We start from the raw sequence: 22,449 nt of genomic DNA, 5'->3' as shown, positions 1-22,449 counted from the left end.
TTACCTTTTTTTGTTTTTCAGATTCTTTCTCCTCAGGTGTGCTCAGTCGCTCGCTCAGTCATGTCTGACTCTGTGATCCCATGGACTGGGGCCCACCAGTCTCCTCTGTCCATGGGATTTCCCAGGCAAGAATACTGAAGTGAGTTGCCATTTCCTTCTCCAGGAGATCTTCCTTATCCAGGGATCGAACCCATGTCTCTTGTGTCTCCTGCATTGCAAACGGATATTTTACCCACAGAGCCATCATTGGAAGGCTTATAGGTTATTACAAAATACTGAGGATAGTTCCCTGTGTTATGTAGTAGTTGGTTATCGACTTTATATATAGTAGTGTGTATATATATTAATCCCAAACTCTTAATTTACCCTCCCTTCCACATTCTTTTTTATGGCTGAGTAACATCCCATTGTATACATACACCATATCTTATCCATTCATCTGTTGATGGACACTTAAGTTGCTTCCATTTCTTGGCTTTTGTAAATAATGCTTCAGTGAACATTAAGGTGCATGAATCTTTTCAAATTATGGGGTTTTAAAAAATATTCATTTAGTTGGCTACATGGGTGTTAGTTGTGGTATACAAGAGCTTCACTGTGGCACATGGGCTTCTCTCTAGAAGAAGTCTAGCCGATACCCAGACTCTAGAGCACATGGGCTCTCTGGTTGTGGCAAGTGGGATCTTAGTTCCCCGACCAAGGATCAAACCCACATCCGCTGCATTGGAAGGTGGATTCTGAACCCTGGGACCACCAGGGAAGTCCTCAGGTGTGTTTTTTCCTAGATATATTCCCAGGAGAGGGATTGCAGAATCATATGGTAGCTCTGTTTTTTAGCTTTTTATGGAACCTCCCAGTGTTCTCTGTAGTGGCTGCACCAATTTAAATACATTTCCAACAGTGTAGGAGGGTTCCTTTTTCTCCACACCCTCTCCAGCATTATTATTTGTAGACTTTTTGATGAAATATTCTGATCAGTGTGAAGTGATACCTCAGTGTAGTTTTGATTTGCATTTCTCTAATAATTAGCGATGTTGGACATCTTTTTGTGTTCCTCTTGTGGCCCAGTAAATTTGAAGCCCACTTTCTTAAAGCTATTAGTTGATGCATCTTCATTACCAATACTTTGGACAATTTAGATTGGAAAGCTTCCTATTAACTATTCTTGGCTTTTAAGAAACAACTAAAATACTATACAGGCTTCCCTGTATAGTATGGCTCAGCAGTACAGAATCCCCCTGCAGTGCAGGAGATGCGGGTTTGATCCCTGGGTGAGAAAGATCCCCTGGAGGAGTAAATAGCAACCCACTCCAGTATTCTTGCCTGGGAAATCCCATGGACTGAGGAGCCAGGTGGTCTACAGTTCAAGAGTCCGATTCAACTGAGCAGCTGAGCACAAAATACTATACATTGTGATTTTTCAGTTTTAACAAGATTCTGAAAATAAGAATTTTTAAAAGTTAAAATTGACACAGAAATTCTGAGCATTTGGTTTTTATTTCAGTTTATAGGGCTAAAAAGTATTTGGGGACCTGTTTTGATTCAAGATCTTGAAATCCACACTACATTTAACAGATTACACTGGAAATATACATTGCAGTTTTGGGTTAGCATATTAAAATCCAAACTCAAAGGTTATATTGTTTTATCATTTCATAATTTATTTAAAAACCTTTCCTTCTTTTTAGTTATAACTCCAAATTGATCAGCAGATATTTCTGCCAGTTAAATTTTATATCTTGTTTCAGAATTGGTGTGGTAGCAGGAAATTAAACAAAAGTGTGATGACATTTCTATCATTGTTTTATGCCTTCAAATCATTGTCATTGATTCCTCTGCATTTTTATGACATAAACAGAACTTTGTTGGCTCATTATTTTGGTACCCAGAAATTCTGCTCCTGGCCATATTTGTTTACATCTTTCCCCACTATTGCTAAGGAATTTTGGTGTATATGTATATGGTAGAATTGATAGTAAAGTGTTTTCCTTAATGGTGATTTTATGGTTCCTTGAAATTAAATTGATAAGTCACGTACATATTTTATATTGTAGTCATCTGGTGGCCTTATGAATAATCTTGTATTGCTTGGAGTATGTAATACATGTAACAATCTTTTTTTTTCCTTCTGTGCTAAAAACAGGAGATTAATTTTGTTAACCCTTGATTTGAATGGGGCTTCCCAGGTAGCAGTAGTAGTAATGAATCCACCCGCCAATGCAGGAGATGCAAGAGACTTGGGTTCAATCCTGGGTCAGGAAGATCCCTTGGAGAAGGGGATGGCAACCCACTCCAGTAATCTTGCCTGGAAAATTTCATGGACAGAGGGGCCTGGCGGGCTACAGTCCATGGAGTTGCAAATAGTGGGATACAACTGAGCACACATGGGTTAATTTGAATGAGAGTAGTGTCCTATTTCGGAGAAGGCAATGGCACCCCACTCCAGTACTCTTGCCCGAAAATCCCATGGATGGAGGAGCCTGGTAGGAGTCAGACACGACTGAGTGACTTCACTTTCACTTTTCACTTTCACACATTGGAGAAGGAAATGGCAACCCACTCCAGTGTTCTTGCCTAGAGAATCCCAGGGATGGGGGAGCCTGGTGGGCTGCTGTCTATGGCTGTCTATGGGGTTGCACAGAGTCGGACATGACTGAAGCGACTCAGCAGCAGCAGCAGTGTCCTATTTGGGCTTCCTGGTAGCTCAGCTGGTAAAGAATCCACCTGCAATGCAGGATACTCTGGTTCACTTCCTGGGTTGGGAATATCCCTTGGAGAAGGGACAGGCTACCCACTCCAGTATTCTTGGGCTTCCCTGGTGGCTCAGATGGTGAAGAATCTGCCTGCAATGCAGGAGACTCCTGTTTGATTCCTGGGTCAGGAAGATCCCCTGGAGGAGGGCATGGCAACCTACTCGAATATTCTTGCCTGGAGAATCCTCATGGATAGAGGAGCCTGGCGGGCTACAGTCCATGGGGTGTCAAAGAGAAGGACACGACTAAGTGACTAAGCTCAGCGCAGCACAGTGTCCTATTCAGTTTGTTGACATTGTTGTGTTGCTCAGTTGTGGCCAACTCTTTGTGACCCCCTGGACTGCAGCACGCCAGGCTTCCCTGTCCTTCACTATCTCCTGGAGTTTGCTCAGACTCGTGTCCATTGAGTCGATGATGTCATCCAACCATCTCATCTCATTCACTTAGTAATTGTAACAGTACTTTTACTTTATAACTTAGAAAAAAATTTATTTTTATTGATGGGAAAACTGAAGCCCAGTCATTTCTAGGAGGCCTGATAGTGATGACTTGTGATTCTGTCTTGTGGCTTTTATCCATAGTAGTTTGTATTTTGTAACTCAGATATCTCCTTTTGGCTGTTACTGGCATAGGTTTATTTCTTTTGTTTTAAACTGCAGAAAACTCTGATAACTTCATAAAATTTTTAATCTTTTGCCTTATTATGTGAGAACTAAATTAAAATGCTGTGTAAGTTGTATTTTTTTAGGGTATTCCACCCCCCAGCTCCAACCTGAGGTATTAAAGAAGCAGCAGCAAGTTGGTCTCAGTTCTTGGAGCTGGACTTACTCATCTGACTGATTCAGAGTTTGTTGTGGATGTGAGAGCTCTAGTCTAAGTGCAGATGACAAAAACTATTGAATTTTTCTTTTAGGGAGTGTGCCTAAGGTGGATTTACCACCTGTGCCCCAACCCCCATCCTGAGTTGTTTGCTTAAAGGGTTAAGTCTTCCACTGTAAGGAGCTGAGAGTATGAAGCAAAATTTCAGAACCCTGTAAATAACAGAACCTGTAAATAGCTTCTTATTTTTAGTGTATTTGGAAATGCTATAAAAGAACTTAAAGCCACAGCAGTCTTGCACATGGAGTACTGAAATGATAATTTAATATTTCTCACATGGTTCTTGGGCATTATAAACGTGTTATAATGCCTGTCTTTTATTCTGACTATGTTGCCGTGTTGGTTATGTTTTCTCCTTGTCTTTCTTTTTTCCCAGAATTTATTTTTAGTTGGAGGGTAATTGCTTTACAGTTCTGTTTTGGTTTCTACCATATATCAACATGAGTCAGCCATAGGTACATGCACATCCCCCCGTTCCTGAACCTTCCCCACCGCCTCCCACCCCATCCCATCCCTCTAGGTTGTCATGGAGCAGCAGGTTTGGGCTCCCTGCGTCATAAAGCAGATTCCCGCCAGCTGTCTGTTTTGCAGATAGCAGTGGGCATGTTTCAGTGTCACTCACCCAGTTTGTCCCACCCTCTCCTTGTCCCTGTGCCTACAATCCATTCCCCGTGTCTCCATTGCTGCCCTGCAGATGTTTATCAGTACCATCTTTCTAGATTACATATATATGCGTTAATATATGATATTAGCTTTTCACTTTCTGACTGACTTCACTTTGTATAATAGGCTGTAGGTTCATCCACCTTATTAGAACTGAGTCAGATGAGTTCCTTTTTATGGCTGAGTAATATTCCGTTGTGTATATGTACCGAAACTTCTTTATCCATTCATCTGTTGATGGACATCTACGTTGCTTCCATGTCCTAGCTATTGTAAATAGTGCTACAATGACTATTGGGGTACATGTGTCTTTTTCAATTATTATTTTCTCCGGGTATGTATCCAGTAGTGGAGTATTTGGATCATATGATAGTTTTATTCCTAGTTTTTAAAGGAATCTCCATACTGTTCTCCATAGTGGCTGTATCAATTTGCATTCCCACCAACAGTGCAGTCAGTTCAGTTCAGTTCAGTTCAGTTCAGTTGCTCAGTCATGTCCGACTCTTTGCAACCCCATGAATCGCAGCACGCCAGGCCTCCCTGTTCATCACCAACAGCATTTATTGTTTGTAGATTTTTTGATGGTGGGCTCTGACCAGTGGAGTGATACCTCATTGTAGTTTTGGTTTGCATTGTGATTCATGGGGTCGCAAAGAGTCGGACACGACTGAGCGACTGAACTGAACTGAACTGAATAATGAGCAATATTGAGCATCTTTTCATGTGGCTGTATTTTGTTTGGGTTGTTTGTTTTTCTGGTATTGGGCTAGATGAGCTGTTTGTATATTCTGGAGGTTAATCCTTTGTCAGTTGTTTCATTTGCAATTACTTTCGCCCATTCTGAGGGTTATCTTTTCATTTAGTTTATTGTTTCATTTGCTGTGTGAAAGCTTTTAAGTCTAATCAGGTCCATTTGTTTATTTTTGTTTTTATTTCCATTACTCTAGGAGGTGGATCAAAGAGGATATTGCTGTGATATATGCCAAAGAGTATATTGCCTGTGTTTTCCTCTAAGAGTTTTATAGTTTCTGGCCTTACATTTAAGTCTTTAATCCATTTTGAGTTTATTTTTGTGTTCAGAAATGTTCTAGTTTCAGTCTTTTGCATGTAGCTATCCAGTTTTCCCAGCACCACTTATTGAAGAAGCTATCTTTTCTCCATTGTATATTCATGCCTCCTTTGTCAAAGATAAGGTGGGCATAGGTACGTGGATTTATCTCTGGGCTTTCTGTCTTGTTCCATTGGTCTGTGTTTCTGTTTTTGTGCCAGTACATACTGTCTTGATGACTGTAGCTTTGTAGTATAGTCTGAAGTCCGGAAGATTGATTCCTCCAGCTCCATTTTTCTTTCTCAAGATGGCTTTGACAAAACACAAATTGTCTTTTGTGTTTCCATATGAACTGAAATTTTTTGTTACAGTTCTGTGAAAAATATCCACTAGTATTTTGGTAGGAATTGAATTGGATCTGTAGATTGCTTTGGGTAGTATAGTATTGATTCTTTCAGTCCAAGAACATGGTATGTCTCTCCATCCGTTTGTGTAATCTTTGATTTCTTTCATCAGTTTTATAGTTTTTTCCATACAGGTCTTTTGTCTCTTTAGGTAGGTTTATTCATAGATATTTTATTCTTTTTGTTGCAATGATGATCTCCTTTTCTCTCAACTGAGATTTTCTTACACTTCAAGGTTTGTATTAAACTGAAGAGAAAAATTAAATTTCATTGACTCTCATTTCCCACATTATTCACAGAGAAAAGAGCCCAACTGACAGGACTCTAGTAATTTGTATAATGTTTCTTTATTAATCCTTCAAAAATTTAAACCTGGAAAATTATTTTGAATGTCTGTTTTCTCCTAAAAATTAGTATCCATGAGGTGGTGGTAATGGTAGCAGTAACAATAATAGTAGCAGCATTGCCACTTCATTTATTTCTTGCCAGTCATATTCTGAACTCTAGACCTGTGTGTTTTTTTTGTTTCTTAACCTTGTGAGATAGGTACTATTATTATTTCCATTTTTACAGATGTAGAAACTAAGGCTTAGCAAGAGGTTAAGTGACTTGTCCAGGGGTACATGCTGTATGTCTGAGTCGGGATTTAAATAGACATCTCTGAATCCAAAACTTATATATCCACTATTTTATTAACATTACGCTTAAGTCATGTGTGTTTACCAGTCTTGTTTTATTTGGAAAAAATTGTTCAGATTTTGCACAGAACAAAACATTTGTCTTTCGGTGGCCTGTGGTGGCGAAAGATTGTTACTTTTACTTCCACATTCTTAGGCCAGTGTGTGCTGTCTTCTGTGATCTCTGAAGGTAGAGTATGAAATAGATGTGGAGAAAGTAGGGTATCCAGAAAACCCGGACCTGAAATGTAGACCTTTAAATGATTGCCACTTGTTGACTATAAGAAGTTTTATATGTGATTCTTTGTTGGTTTTCTCACTTGTTTGTTTTTTTCTTTGCCCATCTGTAGCACTGATTCCAGCAGTAGTTCAAGTGATGACTCTCCAGCCCGATCGGTTCAATCTGCAGCAGTCCCAGCACCCACTTCCCAGTTGCTTTCATCTCTGGACAAAGATGAGCCCCGTAAAAGTTTTGGGATCAAGGTTCAGAATCTTCCAGTGCGCTCTACAGGTAAAATTTTGTATTACTGTACTTTCTTCTCTGCAATTTTTGGGGAATGGGAGAGCAACGTATGTTTTCTACATTGTATAGATTTTGTTTAAATCTCTCTCTCTCTCTCTTATTCTGACTGTGTGGGTAATATTTTCTATTTGTCTTTCAGCTTTGACTCCTTTTTCTTTTTGTGGTTCATTGATACTTAATGCCATGTAATAAAAAGCAAGTGATTATAATTTATATAATTTCTAAGTTGTTACATATGTAAGGTTGCATGTTACTTGTACCTAATTATATAAACATATATATATTATTATGCATATTGTATGCATTTACACACATGAAGATTATATGGTGTGTGTTATATGAAGAAAGCATGGTTCATTTTGAATAAAAATGCTTTCTGGATTAAATATTTTTATATTAGGAAAAATTTGGTGTAATGAAATTATAGAAACACTATTTTGAGTTAGATTTACAGTGGTCTGGAGTCCTATGAAATAACTTAGACATAAAAAAATTATGCTAGGAAACCCATGTCAATATATTAACATTTTAAATGAAGAAAGTCATGAATAATGACTGTATGTAGTTAAAAGCTCTATTGTAATTTTTATTCCAATTTTTTTTGACATTTGCTTATAATGTATTCCTATTGCTATGTCAGGCATATATTGAGTATGTAAACAACTGTTAGTAGATGGCCAGACCAACAAAGACCAAACTAAGTATGTCTTGCTAAGTGCATTTCAGTGATTACTTATTTATTAAAATAGCCTGTGAAACCTACATACCAGGTTTATGAATAGGTTTATGTATATTTGTGAAGTTTTTATCATGAAAATTTTAAACTCACCCAGAGTAGAAGAAATAGCAAAATGAAACTTCCCTTACACCATACCAGATTTAAAAATCATCAGTGTTTTGCCACACTTGCTTTAACTGTCTCCATCTTTATTCTTTCCTGTTCTTGTTCCCTTTTTATCCTAAGGTGAATCCCTGGTGTTATTTCATTTCACACTATCTTAAAAGATCTGTACATATGAGTATTTTCCTGAGTAACCATGCTATATCATTCTAGCACATAACCAGTAATATCTTTTAAAACCCAGTTTATTTTCAGAATTGTTCAGTGGTCTCTAAATGCATCTTTAGAGTGGTTTAATTTGAAAAAGTAATGTTTTAATGCTAAATTAGGTCAAAAGTCAGGTTAAAGACTCAGTAGCTTACATTTTGAGTTGTAACTGTATTAGAAAAATGAGCAACTTGTTTTTGTTTGATGGTTTAGATACAAGCCTTAAAGATGGCCTTTTCCATGAATTTAAGAAATTTGGAAAGGTGACTTCAGTGCAGATACATGGAACTTCAGAAGAGAGATATGGTCTGGTATTCTTTCGGCAGCAAGAGGACCAAGAAAAAGCGTTGACTGCATCAAAAGGAAAACTTTTCTTTGGCATGCAGATTGAAGTAACAGCATGGATAGGGCCGGGTAAGAGACAGTGACAGCTCTCTTAACACACATTCAGTGTCTTCTGTTTTAAAGAGCTGTTGTTTATTAAGTTGTTGCTCAACTTAATAAAATAGATTGTTTTGGTTCAGAAGGCGTGAAGATTGTTTTTGTAAAAGGCAGTTCAGGCCTTTGTTGAATCCCCCCTCCCCCAAAGGATTGAATTGATTGAGATAAGGTGGTAGTTCCTAGGAGAATGACGACAGAATTAGAAAACAGACTACATCAATTTGAGGGACTAGTTAGACCAGTTTTGTTTCCATTATGCTCTGCACAAATTGGACCTGTTAGTCCAATTTCCATGACCTTGAAAGATAATGACAGATTGAGTATATGCAGCCCGTTGAAAATTTCAAGGGGACGTTATATTGCTCGAACCTACCTGTAAGACTTGTCTATTCTAAAGCAGGAAGTCTTGTCAGACATGACGTGGGTCAGTGTTCTTCCTGTTTCAGAACCACCTGCAGTGCTTGTTTATAATGAAGATCTTTGATCCTACCCTCGCTTACTGGTTTAGAATTTGCATGCTCAAGTTTTTAAAACCCCTGATTTACTTGTGAGTAAATCTATAGAGGAATGAGCAGAAATGTTAACTTTATGCATTCACATAATGTATGCGTAGGACAGTTGAACTTTAAGAGTGAGACTTTGAGTGGAATTTATAGGATAAACATAGCCCATTTTCTTGGAATATTCATTTTATTTGACAACTAAGAGGAAAAAAATAGAATTTCTCTGATAAGAATATGTGTTATTTGTTTATTAAAACAGGCACAGAGTTGTTAGAATGAAGACTATAAAATATGCTTAATTTTGTGGTAAAACAGGAATTCAAAGGAATATTATCTTTTCAAAGGAATTGTTAATATAAGTTATGCCTTCCCATTCATTTCCTCCTCCTGGAGTTTGAGATGTGCTGCCTTAACTTATACTGGGCTAAGGGCAGCTCAGGAGTTCTTATTTAACACATTTTAAACAGTCAGAACTGACTTTGAGGAGTAATATTTAGAATGTCATATAATCTGTACAAGTTTTTAGAGCCATATATACATATGTAATTTTTAATTAGTGAGGCTCTAACTCAGGGGCGTTATCAATAAGTGACCTTCTAATCTCCAAGTAGTGGGCTTAGCTTGAGATTTTTAGTGGGAAAAAAAAACCAAACAAACAACATTTGGGGTCTTTCCTGGCAGTCCAGTGGTTAAAACTTTGTGCTTCCAGTGCAGGGGTCTCAGGTCCCATCCCTGGTCGGGAAACTAAGATCCCACATGCTGCACAGCATGACCAGAAGATTGAAAAAAAAAAAAAATCAGTTTACCTAATTAGTTAACACCCAGGATGTTAACTGGGCTTTAACCACCAGCCACTGAAGATGTTGAGATGTTTTTTTAAGCTTCCCTGGTGTCTCAGACGGTTAAAAATCTGCCTGCGATGCAGGAGACCCAGGTTTGATCCCTGGGTCAGGGAGATCTCCTGGAGAAGGGCATAGCAACCCATTCCAGTATTCTTGCTTGGAAAATCCCTTGCACAGAGAAGCCTGGCGGGCTGCAGTCCGTGGGATCACAAAGAGTCAGACACTGCCGAGCCACCAGCACTTTTACTTTTATTTCATTGAAGATGTTGAGAAGTTGGATTGGTTCAAGCATAGCAAAGCCAAAGATACTTTTCCCAAATGGGACAGCATTGAAAGACCGGTTGAATGCGTTATTTGAAAGCTGTGTAAGGACATTTGGTTAGAATTAGCTGTTGGATGGTTGTCATAAATGGTTTATATTGAAATGTATGGAGCTGATTGCTTCCTTAGGCCAGAGACCACTTGGGATTAAAAATATCCAAGTCCAGGAAACTTAACTTTGCCAACAGACCTCTGGTGGCTTCAAACATTGTGCTTTTTTACTCCTCTGCTGCACAACATCACAATCCCCTCAACATTTCAGTGATGTGTAGGCAATAAGAGTTAAAACTGGTCATGAAGGCTGAAAGACACACTCCGAAATTTTTACTGAGCTGTTTGGTGGAAATGAAGCCATTGTAGATTTTAATGGTTGCAAATCCTGCTTTCTCATTCTGATTCTGCTTTTTCTGTTTTTGACTGCACTAGGAGGCTTGGGAGATCTTAGTTCTCCCGATCCGGGGTTGAATCTGGACCACAGCAGTGAAAGCCTAGAATCCTGACCACTAGGCCACCAGGCCAAGGGAACTCCCCTGATTCTGCCTTTTAAAGTACAAATCTCAAGATGTGTCTGAATTATTTTTTTCTCCTTTTAAGTGAAATATTTCTAAGTATGTACTCTCCTGGATAATTTTAAGACCTTGTTGAGTTTAAAATGAGACATATCCCCTGTGAAATAAGATGAAAATGTAGGTAAAGATAGGTGTAATGAGCACTGAGCAGTTTCTGGGTCCATCTGACTGAATATATACTCTCTGACTGAATATATACTCTCTGATGATTGGGTGAGATTAAATTCTGCTACCATTAGACCTATTAAACTGGAATCAGGAGTGAGATGTATTCTGGCGTAGTTCACCCAGCAGCTCAGAAGTTGAGTCTTTTTAAAAAATCATTGTTGTTGTTGACATCATCAGTAATGTGGCTGGAGCTAATGAACATTTTGTTTTAGTCAAACTGATTAAATACTAACGTTTTTGGATGGCTTTGTTTTACATTAAAAAAGAGAGATATCATACAGGCCAAATTCTGATTGTTACACAGAAAATGTTGAAAGCCCCTAACTTGTTGTTCAGTCACTCAGTCGTGTCCCACTCTTTGTGACCCCATGGACTGTAGCCCGCCAGGCTCCCTGTGCATGGAATTTTCCAGGCAAGAATACTGGAGTGAGTTGCCATTTCCTTCTCCAGGGGATCTTCCTGATCCAGGGATCAAACACACATAGAAGACAGATTCTTTACAATCTGACCCACGAGGAAAGCCCATCCCAAGTTAAATGGAACTTCAGAGAAAGCCCATGATTGAGTTAGACATTGAACCAGGACTTTGATCATAAGAAATAAAAACCTTAAGAGTCATTTAACCTCTTTCTATTTGTCATTGGGTACCATGCAACACCAAAAGAAGATATTTTGTAAGCGTTACTTCAGTCAGTTTTCATATAGTTACTATTCTTGTATCTAAAAATTGCTGTATTTAGATAATTGGGTATGACAAGCATAAAATGCTAAATATTTTACAAAATATTGAAAAGTAAATAAAACAAATAGTGAAACTGGACTATTTTTAGCTGAATTTTTAATGTTTATTTCAGATTTTAGGATTTTAGTCTTATAGTCTGCATTCAGAGCCTACTACATAATTTTTAAACCTAAGGTTAGGCTTAAATAATTGCCGTTTTCCACTGGGGGTTAAAACCTGTTTCTGTGATAGTGATTATCTTTTAAAACAAATCAACTGAAATGGAAATTCAGTCTACTTTTCTGTTTGAAAGGTCAAGGTATTAACTTTCTCTTAATTTTTTGGACATGTTTTTCTAGCCTCTGTATTCTTCTTTTGCTTTGGAGCTGTTTCTGATGGTATATATGATTTTTCAGATTACATGAGAATTAAGCCCCATATAGCAGAGATTTGATTTCTTAAAGTAGATTTTCCCATGATATATGAGTAAACATTAAAACACTCTCTGCCCCTTCCCACTTACAGAAACGGAAAGTGAAAATGAATTTCGCCCCTTGGATGAACGGATAGATGAATTTCACCCCAAAGCAACAAGAACCCTTTTTATTGGTAACCTTGAAAAAACCACTACTTACCATGATCTTCGCAACATCTTCCAGCGCTTTGGAGAAATTGTGGTATGTTGTTTTTTTTTTTTAAACAATGAAAACAGTTTTAAATCTTTGTCATAAAACATACAGCATAAGTACAGCTTACATTTGGAAAAATGTATTTAGATGTTATAATGAATATTTTTCTCACTTGCCCTATGTGTTTTTAACTCCTGCTAAAAGATGATCTGGCAAAACTCATCAGGGACTGCTTTATGTGTGTGTGTAAAAATATATAATTGTCTTTATTTACATATGTATTTTCCTTTCCACTTTTCTTATCTTTGTCCATTGGATGCTGTTTTAATGCCATCGTTAGTCCTGTGGGTTGAAAGAAAAATCTGGACGAGAAAACAGAGCTGCAGATCAGTATATGATTGATTAGTATATGATTCTTTTTATTACAGTGCACGTTAGAAGTACCTTGGGAATTATTGGAATGTGGTTGTCGTGCTGGAAGCTCGGTTCTGTTTTGATTAGAATCTGTTTAAATTATGCAAGTCATTGTTTGACTTCGAGATAGAAGGATTTTTCTGTTCTCCATGATTTAAGACTTGAGTCAAATTATAGTGAAAATAGTTTGGTTACAGTTTGTATCCTTAGATATACTGTATTGTGTTGTGTTTGAAAAAATAGGAAAATTACTTCTGTCCTCCTAGACTTTCTCTAGGACTTCACAATTAATAATTGTGAAGAAAGTAATATATTTGGACTTTGGAGAGCAAAAAAAAAAATAGTTTGAATAGAAACAGCTATTGTACATCTTTTAGGTTTGTGTATATGTGATGTCCATTTTTCCATTCTTACGTATACACTAATGCTTTAACGAAAAGACTCTTAATATTTTTTAATGGCATAACCTAGTCTTGTGAATAAAATATTATTTGTGCTTGTGGCTGAACAAAACTTCATCTTTAGGGGCTTGAGAGAAGAAATTGAAATGGTTGGCAGAAGTGAAGCAAAAACAGAGAAGCTATTCAGGGAGAGATACCAACGAAACATTCATCTTTCTTTTCTGAGTATTTAACTTCTCTTATTTTTGTGAGGGTACTGTATGCTCTTAATTGCAGCTCTGCTGCCTACCTGGATGGGTGACTAGACGCTCAGTTACCTCTCTGGGCTACAGCTTCTTCTATCTTTAGATCACAGTCTGTTATTTATTTGTTTTTTGGCTTTGTGAGACTATGAATTGATAACATTTTCAAACATACTTTTATTTGAATGTAGCTGCTACCATAAATTTTGAAGGAGTATAAAAAGTTGAATTTGGGCATGTGGATATATTTTCATCACCAGGGTTGCTAAAAATGGAATGATTATTGTGTTTTAAGAGCTATGCTTGTCAATAAGGCGGACATGTCAGTATTCTATTTGCAGACTATTATCTTGTTTGCAGTTGCTCATGATTGTCACTGTTTTAATGACATACAAACCTTCGGAACATGGTCTGCTGCTTATTGATAACAGATTGTGCTATAACGGAACCTTTTTAGTGAGTCAGCCCACCATCGTTCTTTGGGAAATATAAATGGAGCTATCCTGAGTTACTACATTTTATGTAATGATGAAAACAGCTTCCGTTTAACATTACTTAGAAAAATTTTGAGTATAAATTATTGCTTTTTTTTTTAAGGACCCGTCAAACAGTTCTTTAAATGCATTACTCATTTTGCTCTGTTTCAGGTTTTGATTATTGGCTTGTGACCCTTAAGGAGGCTTAGATAATCACAATACATAATCTGCAATATATGGCCCAGCTCATTATTGTTTAAGTACAAGTTTTGCCATCCAAGTGTCTGGTTTCTCTGGACCATTTTCATGTGTAAGCCAGGTTTTTTCACTACCTCCTCTAAGTAGGCAGGACCAGAGTGTCAGATGTGACAGCAGGTTTTGAGCATTCCAAAGAAATGGGGATATTCCTTTATGTAGAGTGTTTCTTTAGTCCAGGGATGGTATTCTAATGCATCTTCACAGAGTAGTTCAGATATTTATATAGTCCATTCATTCTGGGTATGAGAGATTATTACCACATATCAGTCACCAGGTTTGATTCAGTTAGATATACTAATAGAATGAAGCTTCTGATTCAGGATTGCATATTTTAAATCACTTTTTGAAAATTTGACTTCTTTATCATTGTTATTCTTCCCAGATGCTGTATTTTAAATGGCTTGCCCCTATAAGGATTTTAGATATTGCAGAAGGGAATTATATGTTAGGTTTTCATTAAATAGGCTACCTTTTACTTCTTATCATAAATTTCTCTTAACACAGGTATTATGGATTTAAAATTTTGAGTTTTGAGTTGCATTGCAGTTGCTCTTCTGCAAAGAGCTTCACGTGAGAAGAATTTCATGGTTTGTGACTACAAATGTTGTGTTAAATAGATTTTTAGGCTATTTACAGTTGCATTAAGATGTATAATTGTAACTAAGCAGGTGGTTTGGGAGGAATCTGATTGTTTTGAGAACCATGTAGCTCATATGGACCTGATTTATTTTTTATTGGCATATCACTAAGTGGTATCCATCCATTGTTTTTTTCAGGATATTGATATTAAGAAAGTAAATGGAGTCCCTCAGTATGCATTCTTGCAATACTGTGACATCGCCAGTGTTTGTAAGGCTATTAAGAAGATGGATGGGGAATACCTTGGAAATAATCGTCTCAAGGTAAAGGAATTTATATAAGTTACTGTGCTGTTAATATTTGCTGTGTTTTTTTCCCTCAAGGTTTGGAGATGTTTTATTTTGGTATATATCATTATTTAAAATTGTAATAGTACAGTTAGATAACCGTAAAGGTAATAAACTTCTTTGCATCCTTATCCTGTTATACTATAATCTGAATTAATACTTGCTTAGCCAGGCAGGATAAATTTTGTGTAAATTTTTGTTTGATTTTAACTTGATTCCTGCTTGAGGTGGTGGTTTGATAAGATTCCTACAGAATACCAGTTTTTTCACAGTTTTTGTTGTTGAATAATTGGTGGCTTAACTAATAGAAATTTTGCCTTTTGTATTCAGCTGGGCTTTGGAAAGAGCATGCCTACAAACTGTGTGTGGTTAGACGGGCTTTCTTCAAATGTGTCAGATCAGTATTTAACGCGACATTTTTGCCGATATGGGCCTGTGGTAAAGGTAAGTGGGAGGCTTGGGTATGTGGCTTTAAGTCACTACTGACTTCCTTTCTTTTGGTATACTGTCCTTGCAGACCCAGTTTCTAGTGCTGACTTTTCTTTAGTAACTCATACATTAAAATTCTCTTTTTTCCAAAATTTGATGTAGAAGAGCACTTGCTTATGATATATTTTGAAAAAAACTATATCAAACCCATCAAAATGATTAATTTTGGAACCAGTCTGCAAAATACTGTTAAATAGACTGTTGCTTAGGGATTTCTATAATTTTATCTCATGAAAATTAGTCTGATTATATAATTATTCACATTCACACGTATATGTAATTAGACTTGATTTTTTAAAAAATGATTTTCAAAAACACTCATACAACAGAATATTCATCCAACCAATGTTTGTTGTGTAACATTCACCAACATAACAGGGAAAGGGTTTCTGGACCCCATTCCATGTGAAGGTAAAGATTTTAACTTCTTAAAAGCAGATTTTACATTGTGGGAGGTGTGTTGCATAACTTTAACATTTCTTTAAGTGTAGCTTTTGTTGTATGGAGAAACAGTTTTTTGGTCTGGTGGTTTTTTGTCGGTACTTACTTTAATATAGGACAGTACTCAGTCAACGTGGAAAAAGAATACAGAAAAACAAAAACAATATACCTCATGCCACAATATCCACAAATCTAAACAGTTCCGATGACATTTTGTTGTGTTTTTACTATAACATGCATCATCAGGAAAAACAAATTTTTTTCTGGAATAAAAAAATATATATTTATTCTTGGCAATGTGTTAGTGACTTAGGATTTTGTTGGGACTAGCACAGAATTTTGGTTAGACTGATGTTTTGTTTTTTTACAGGTGGTGTTTGATCGCTTAAAAGGCATGGCCCTGGTTCTTTATAATGAAATTGAATATGCACAAGCAGCTGTAAAAGAGACCAAGGGGAGGAAAATCGGTGGGAATAAAATAAAGGTGTGCAGAATGACTTTAAGCAAAACCAAAACAAAATCATGTTTGGATCCCAACCTGTTAATGATTGGCATTTTGTTGGCTTACAGCACATCTAGTATATGTCCTCAGTTTTCAAGGGCGATATTACATTGTTTACATTTGGCTACTTCCAGTGGTCATGTATGGATGTGAGAGTTGGACTGTGAAGAAAGCTGAGCGCCAAAGAATTGATGCTTTTGAACTGTGGCGCTGGAGAAGAAAGACTCTTGAGAGTCCCTTGGACTGCAAGGAGATCCAACCGGTCCGTTCTGAAGGAGATCAGCCCTGGGATTTGTTTGGAAGGAATGATGCTGAAGCTGAAACTCCAGTACTTTGGCCACCTCATGCGAAGAGTTGACTCATTGGAAAAGACTCTGATGCTGGGAGGGATTGGGGGCAGGAGGAGAACGGGACGACAGAGGATGAGATGGCTGGATGGCATCACTGACTCGATGGACATGAGTTTGAGTGAACTCCGGGAGTTGGTGACGGACAGGGAGGCCTGGTGTGCTGCGATTCATGGGGTCGCAAAGAGTCAGACACGACTGAGCAACTGAACTGAACTGAACTGAAGGACACAGAGTCCTTTAAAAGGTTACCACAGAACCTTCCCTAAAAATCCTCATTCGAGGAAGTGTGCTTCCCTACACCCTGGGTTCCTGGTGCTCACGAGTGAGCTCTCAGTGTAGGCTGCACTCCCAGGAGCTCCAAGTGTCAGTCCACCTTCTTGAATGATCCTCTCGATCTTTTTTCCTCTTCTCTTAAAGAGTGGGTAATCACTGAAAGTATGATCTTTTGTCTAAGTATTTTTATTTAAAAACTTTTGTTCATAAGAGTTTCAAGGAATTTATGCACTTAATAACTCTGATGGTTAGATTAAAATCAGTCTTTTTAAAATAAGATATCGATAGATGGTGAATATTATGCTTTAGTGACTTGGAGGCCCCACTGAGTAAAGTTTAAATGTTCTTCCATATTTTATGTTCTGACTGTGGTTCCAGCAAATTTATGCACAAGATGTTGTTGTTGTTTAGTTGTTCATCATATCCAGCTCTTTGCAACCCCATGGACTGCAGCACGCCAGGCTTCCCTGTCCTTCCCTGTCTGCCAGAGTTTGCTCAAACTCATGTCCATTGAGTCGGTGATACTATCCAACCATCTCATCCTCTGTTGCCCTTTCTCCTCCCTTTCTCCTCCTGCCTTCAGTCTTTCCCCACATCAAGGTCTTTACAACTAGTCGGCTGTTTGCATCAGGTGGCCAAAGTACTGGAGCTTCTGCATCAGTCCTTCCAATGAATATTCAGGGTTGGTTTCCTTTTGGATTGATTGGTTTAATCTCCTTGCTGTCCAAGGTACTCTCATCCAGCACCACAGTTCGAAAGCATCAATTCTTCAGCGCTCAGCTTTCTTTATAGTCCAACTCTCACATCCATACATGACTACTGGAAAAACCATAGCTTTGACTAGAGGACCTTTGTCTGCAAACTGATGTCTCTGCTTTTTAATACGCTGTCTATGTTTGTCATAGCTTTTCTTCCAAGGAGCAAGCGTCTTTTAATTTCATGGCTGCAGTCACCATCTGCAGTGATTTTGGAGCCCAAGAAAATAACGTCTGTCACTGTTTTCATTTTTCCCCATCTATTTGCCATGAAGTGATAGGACCAGATGCCATGATCTTATTAGTTTTTTGAATGTTGGGTTGTAAGCCTGTTTTTTTCACAAGATATTACTAGATTTAGTTGGTCTGATTATTTAACTGATGGCCTAGAATCCTGATAGGTATGTTTCAGTTTTTGATTTTGCTTTCTCTACTTCTTCAGGATTGGGTTCTGAAACTTTAAATTATAATTCTTTATCAAGATTTCTGTAGAATTTGAGAATTTTCAAGTTAAAAAAATACAGTTTTAGTTATGAGGACTATTTCCCTTAAATGAAATTTAAGTTACATTTTCTTGAAATTTATCCAGAAGAATTTTCAAATTTGGTAACACTTTCCATCATTGAAATCTGAAACTTGCATTAAACACCTGCTATTCATTTTTTTTTTTAAAGGTGGATTTTGCAAATCGAGAAAGTCAGCTGGCATTTTATCACTGTATGGAAAAATCTGGTCAAGATATTAGAGACTTTTATGAAATGTTATTGGAAAGAAGGTATGTGTTTTCAACCTATCAGCATAGCTTGAATTTTAAAATTTCTAGTACATAAAATTTAGACGAGATTAAGTTCTGTTTTTCATCCCTTATTGCTACTCTCATTCCTCCCAAACTTATTCCTTTTATTATCCCCATGTATGGAAACACATTAAAAATGGATTTCTCATGTAGCTCATGGGAGTTGGGTTAACCTTATCTACATTTTCTCCCTGAGAATACTCATTAAAAGAGTTACTCTTTTCCAGATTATAACTTTATGTATAAATCATCATGCCTTACACATTTAAATTAAACATGTTGAAATGCATTATAGACTATTAAATGCCCAGTGTATTTAGTAATGACAGCATCCAAGTTGTCACCATGTATGAGCTCATAGAATTAATTGAAAGAACAAAGAACTTTCAAAAGACTATCAAGAGCTTTGTTTTATATTCTGATCTCTTAAATAATTTGTGAATCAGAAAGCCAAAGTTGTATAAATTAATAACTTTAGCTATGTAGAAAGTAAACAATCCTTGGGAATTCCCTGGCCTTCCAGTGGAAGGACTTGCTGCTTTCACTGCCATGGACCTGGTTTCAATCCCTGATCAGGGAAGTAAGATCCCACAAGCCACATGGCACGGCAAAAAATAAAGTAAACCTTACTTATCTTTGTTAATGTTTTCAGTCATGGTTATGTGGTATTTGATATTTTTTCTGCTGCTTGTGGGAATTGTAGGAACCATTACAACTCACAATCATTTAAGGTGTCACCATCTAAATCAGGCTAATGCTTAAAATTGCATCAGAACTGATGATTAATTCTTTTTTAGACAACATTTATCAAAACACCCTGACAATGTCAGTAGGTTCTTCACAAGCTGATCACATTTGAAAATGGAAGCTGTCATCCATATGATAAAGCTGTTTGTCCAAACTTGCCTCTGTTATTAAGTCTCCTGGAATGTTTCTACTAGATCTCCACCCCTGTAGATATGTGTTAGACAAAAGACTATTTGAGAAATGCCTTTAGACACTCAAGTTCAAGTATAAAAGGGCTCTGTGACAAGGATTGAGGCAAATCCTGATCATGCTCCCAGAAACCTATCAAGTGCATTCCCTTTTCATTGCCTCCTCTTGCTACTTCATTTTTGTTTAAATCAAAGAAGGTATATATTTCTTTTTCAATTACTCATGGTGTTTAGTGTAATGGTCGTTAACTACTTGAGCGGTTTTTTAATGACAAATGTCCGCTACAGCCAAATTTCCCAAAGGGTGAACTTTTAAGGTGTCAGTGGTTTTTCCACGAGTGGATTGGAATCCACGTTCTAAATTTTTCTGTGTGTGTGAGAGAAAGAGAATGAACTTATGTAAGAACATAGTCTACATATCCTCTACAGGGAGGATTCTCCATCCTCCCCACCCCCACCCCCGCAATCTGAAGTCATTGTTAATACTTTAAGTGCTTATAGGAACTCTTAGCCGTGAGTGGAAAACGTGTTGATGATCTAGTGGCACTTGAGACATAAAACTTTCATTAAAATTCTCTGTGTGTATGTTCAATATTTTTAGAGAACAGTGTCTTACGAGGGTTGGATAATGTTATGTGAGTGTTAATTTTTGAATATTACCACTCAAATTAATTCATTTTACTGATGATCTGGCTCTGGCTTTGTTCTTTGGTTATTTATCCCTGTTGAATGGAGTTTATCTCTAAAGTAGGAAGCATGAGGGTGTAGGACTTCACTGTGACCCAGTTTTGCCTCATTTGGTTTCAGATGGTAGTGTTTCTAGAATGCATTCCTTTCAGTAGAACTTAAGAATCTTTGCCTTTTCCATAGAGTGGAAGGAAGTCATGCCACTCAATAGTTGATGAATAAGTGGGGGGAAAAAATGCTTTACCCCCTAATGACAGTTCAGCTCAAGAAAGCAAGTGATGACTCAAGTTTCGTAGGGCTCTGCAGTTTAAAAGTATTTCTTTTATTCCCTTAAATACAGTGTCAGGGAAATAGTGCTGCGACTCTTCTCATGTGTTACCTATGGTAGGAACTGATGATCAGGTGACTTTGCTGATAAGGTCACAGGCTCCTAAGCGATTGGGCTGGAAATAAACCCAGTGCATTTAGTTTACCTGCTAGTGCATTGAGTCTTACAGGTTGCCGGAGTGATTCTCAGCACAAATTTATGGAGTCACATTATGCTTTAGATGAATTTCTCACCTACTTATGGTAGTTTGGATATTTTGTAGTCATGGGAACAGCATTCTCTGAAAACCTGACCTTTCAAAGTCCCTTTGGGTCCTGCCAGAGCCTTTTGTACATAGTGCTAGTGTGCAGTTTTTTTGTCTCTTGCTAGAGTTCCTTGATGGCAGGAACACTCATTTCTTTTGCGTACAAAATCATCATTTATTAAACTGAACAGTGTAGCACTAATGTTTACGTATATACCTTTGACTTCTGTGACTTTTTTCTTTCACATTTTGGACATAGTTTTAGTTTGCTTATTTTAGAAAATACCTGGAAGCCATTTTTAAACCTACTTTTAATGCAGGCAGTAAACTTACAGCCATTCTTGATGTCTTAACCACTTTATATTAGAAAGCTTAGGGAATTCCCTGGTGGTCCAGTGGTGAGGACTCTGCACTTTCATTGCCAGGGGCTTGAGTTCAGTCCCTGGTCGGGGAACTAAGATCCTGTAAGCCATGGTGTGATCAAAGGAAAAAAGGAAGCTTATAGTGTGTTGGGAAAGCGTCCGCCTACAATGTTGGAGACCCGGGTTCAGTCCCTGGGTCAGGAAGATCCCCTGGAGAAGGAAATGGCAACCCACTCCAGTATTCTTGCCTGGAAAATCCCATGGACAGAAGAGCCTGGTAGGCTACAGTCCATGGGGTCGGAAAGAGTCGGACACAACTGAGCGACTTTCTTTCTTTTATAGTGTGTTCTCCTTTACATGTGAAAGTGATGCTTCTTTGGAGTTTGTATTTATGGTGATAATGAGTTAAGTCAGCCTAATTTTTCAAAATGGCTGGCCAGTATTGAGGCAAAGAATCTGATTCCTATGGAATTGTAGAGGGATCATCTTGAATTGGTCATCCTATTAAATGAAATATCATAGATGTGTCATAAATGATTCTCTTTGAAATGATAAAGTTCAGTATAAATGCATATAATAAGGTGCTATTGATGCTTCCAGTGTTGAATGCTAAGTCTAGATGCTTCATTTGCTCTTGAAAATGGGTTAGAACATTGCCCAGTAGCAACTTTGACATACTTTTCTACGGTTCATTCTTTCAACAAATTTGAGTACCTGCTATGAGCCAGGAAGACAGAAGCTCATGCTTTTAGAAGCTTAGGCTCAAGGTTCTTTACGTTTTGTTGAGCTGCCGTTAGTAGTACTATGTAGACTGAGTAAGCCATACTTGTTTGAAAGAACAAAAATAGGACGTGAACCAAGAGTAAAGGAATTGGCCTCTGTTACAGGTAAATTTCCATTTTATACACCATACACGTTCTTGCACGTAAATTCAATTCTATTTTGAATGCACTGGCTCATGTCACTTTAACAATTAAGGAATTCTTCTACAATTAAGGAATTATCTCACACAGCTTGTAATACATAATTTGTTAGTTGGCAGGTTGGGGAAAAGTAACAATAACTGAAGGCCAAAGTATGTGCCTTGTATTATGTTAGGAAAGTTTTTACAAAGTTTCATCTTACAAGTGTAAAGACTGAGCCCAGGGACACTGGCCCCCAGTGTGTTTTTTTAAACTGTGAATTGAGGTAGAGGTTGCAGAGGTAGAAAGATTTTAGTTCTTAATCTGTCTTTTCAAACAATACCTTTGTTTCCCTAGTTGTGGTAAGACTATCTCTTGGCAGAAAAGTAATTAATTTATTTAGCTTAGTCTATCTGAAATACTGTTTCAACATGTATTCAATCTGAATAAATTACTGAAGTATATGTCTTCTTTAAAAC

The 22,449-nt window shown here is 37.4% G+C and overlaps 1 protein-coding gene across 1 annotated transcript in view; it reads left to right on the top strand.

Annotated features, from left to right (window-relative positions):
- The window catches only part of SPEN (spen family transcriptional repressor), an 88,329-nt gene that overhangs the window by 53,904 nt on the left and 11,976 nt on the right, over positions 1 to 22,449 (top strand). Inside the window, exons 4-10 of the mRNA XM_052653521.1 lie at positions 6,775 to 6,935; positions 8,209 to 8,409; positions 12,086 to 12,237; positions 14,757 to 14,882; positions 15,237 to 15,350; positions 16,207 to 16,320; positions 18,391 to 18,491. Coding sequence (XP_052509481.1) covers positions 6,775 to 6,935; positions 8,209 to 8,409; positions 12,086 to 12,237; positions 14,757 to 14,882; positions 15,237 to 15,350; positions 16,207 to 16,320; positions 18,391 to 18,491 — 969 coding nt within the window. The remainder of the gene's footprint in view (positions 1 to 6,774; positions 6,936 to 8,208; positions 8,410 to 12,085; positions 12,238 to 14,756; positions 14,883 to 15,236; positions 15,351 to 16,206; positions 16,321 to 18,390; positions 18,492 to 22,449) is intronic.

This window comes from Budorcas taxicolor, chromosome 16 (assembly GCF_023091745.1).
Source record: "Budorcas taxicolor isolate Tak-1 chromosome 16, Takin1.1, whole genome shotgun sequence".
Classification (NCBI taxonomy): Eukaryota; Metazoa; Chordata; class Mammalia; order Artiodactyla; family Bovidae; genus Budorcas; species Budorcas taxicolor.
The sequence above is the reverse complement of the archived record's forward strand: the minus strand, read 5'-3'. Positions and strand labels throughout refer to the sequence as shown.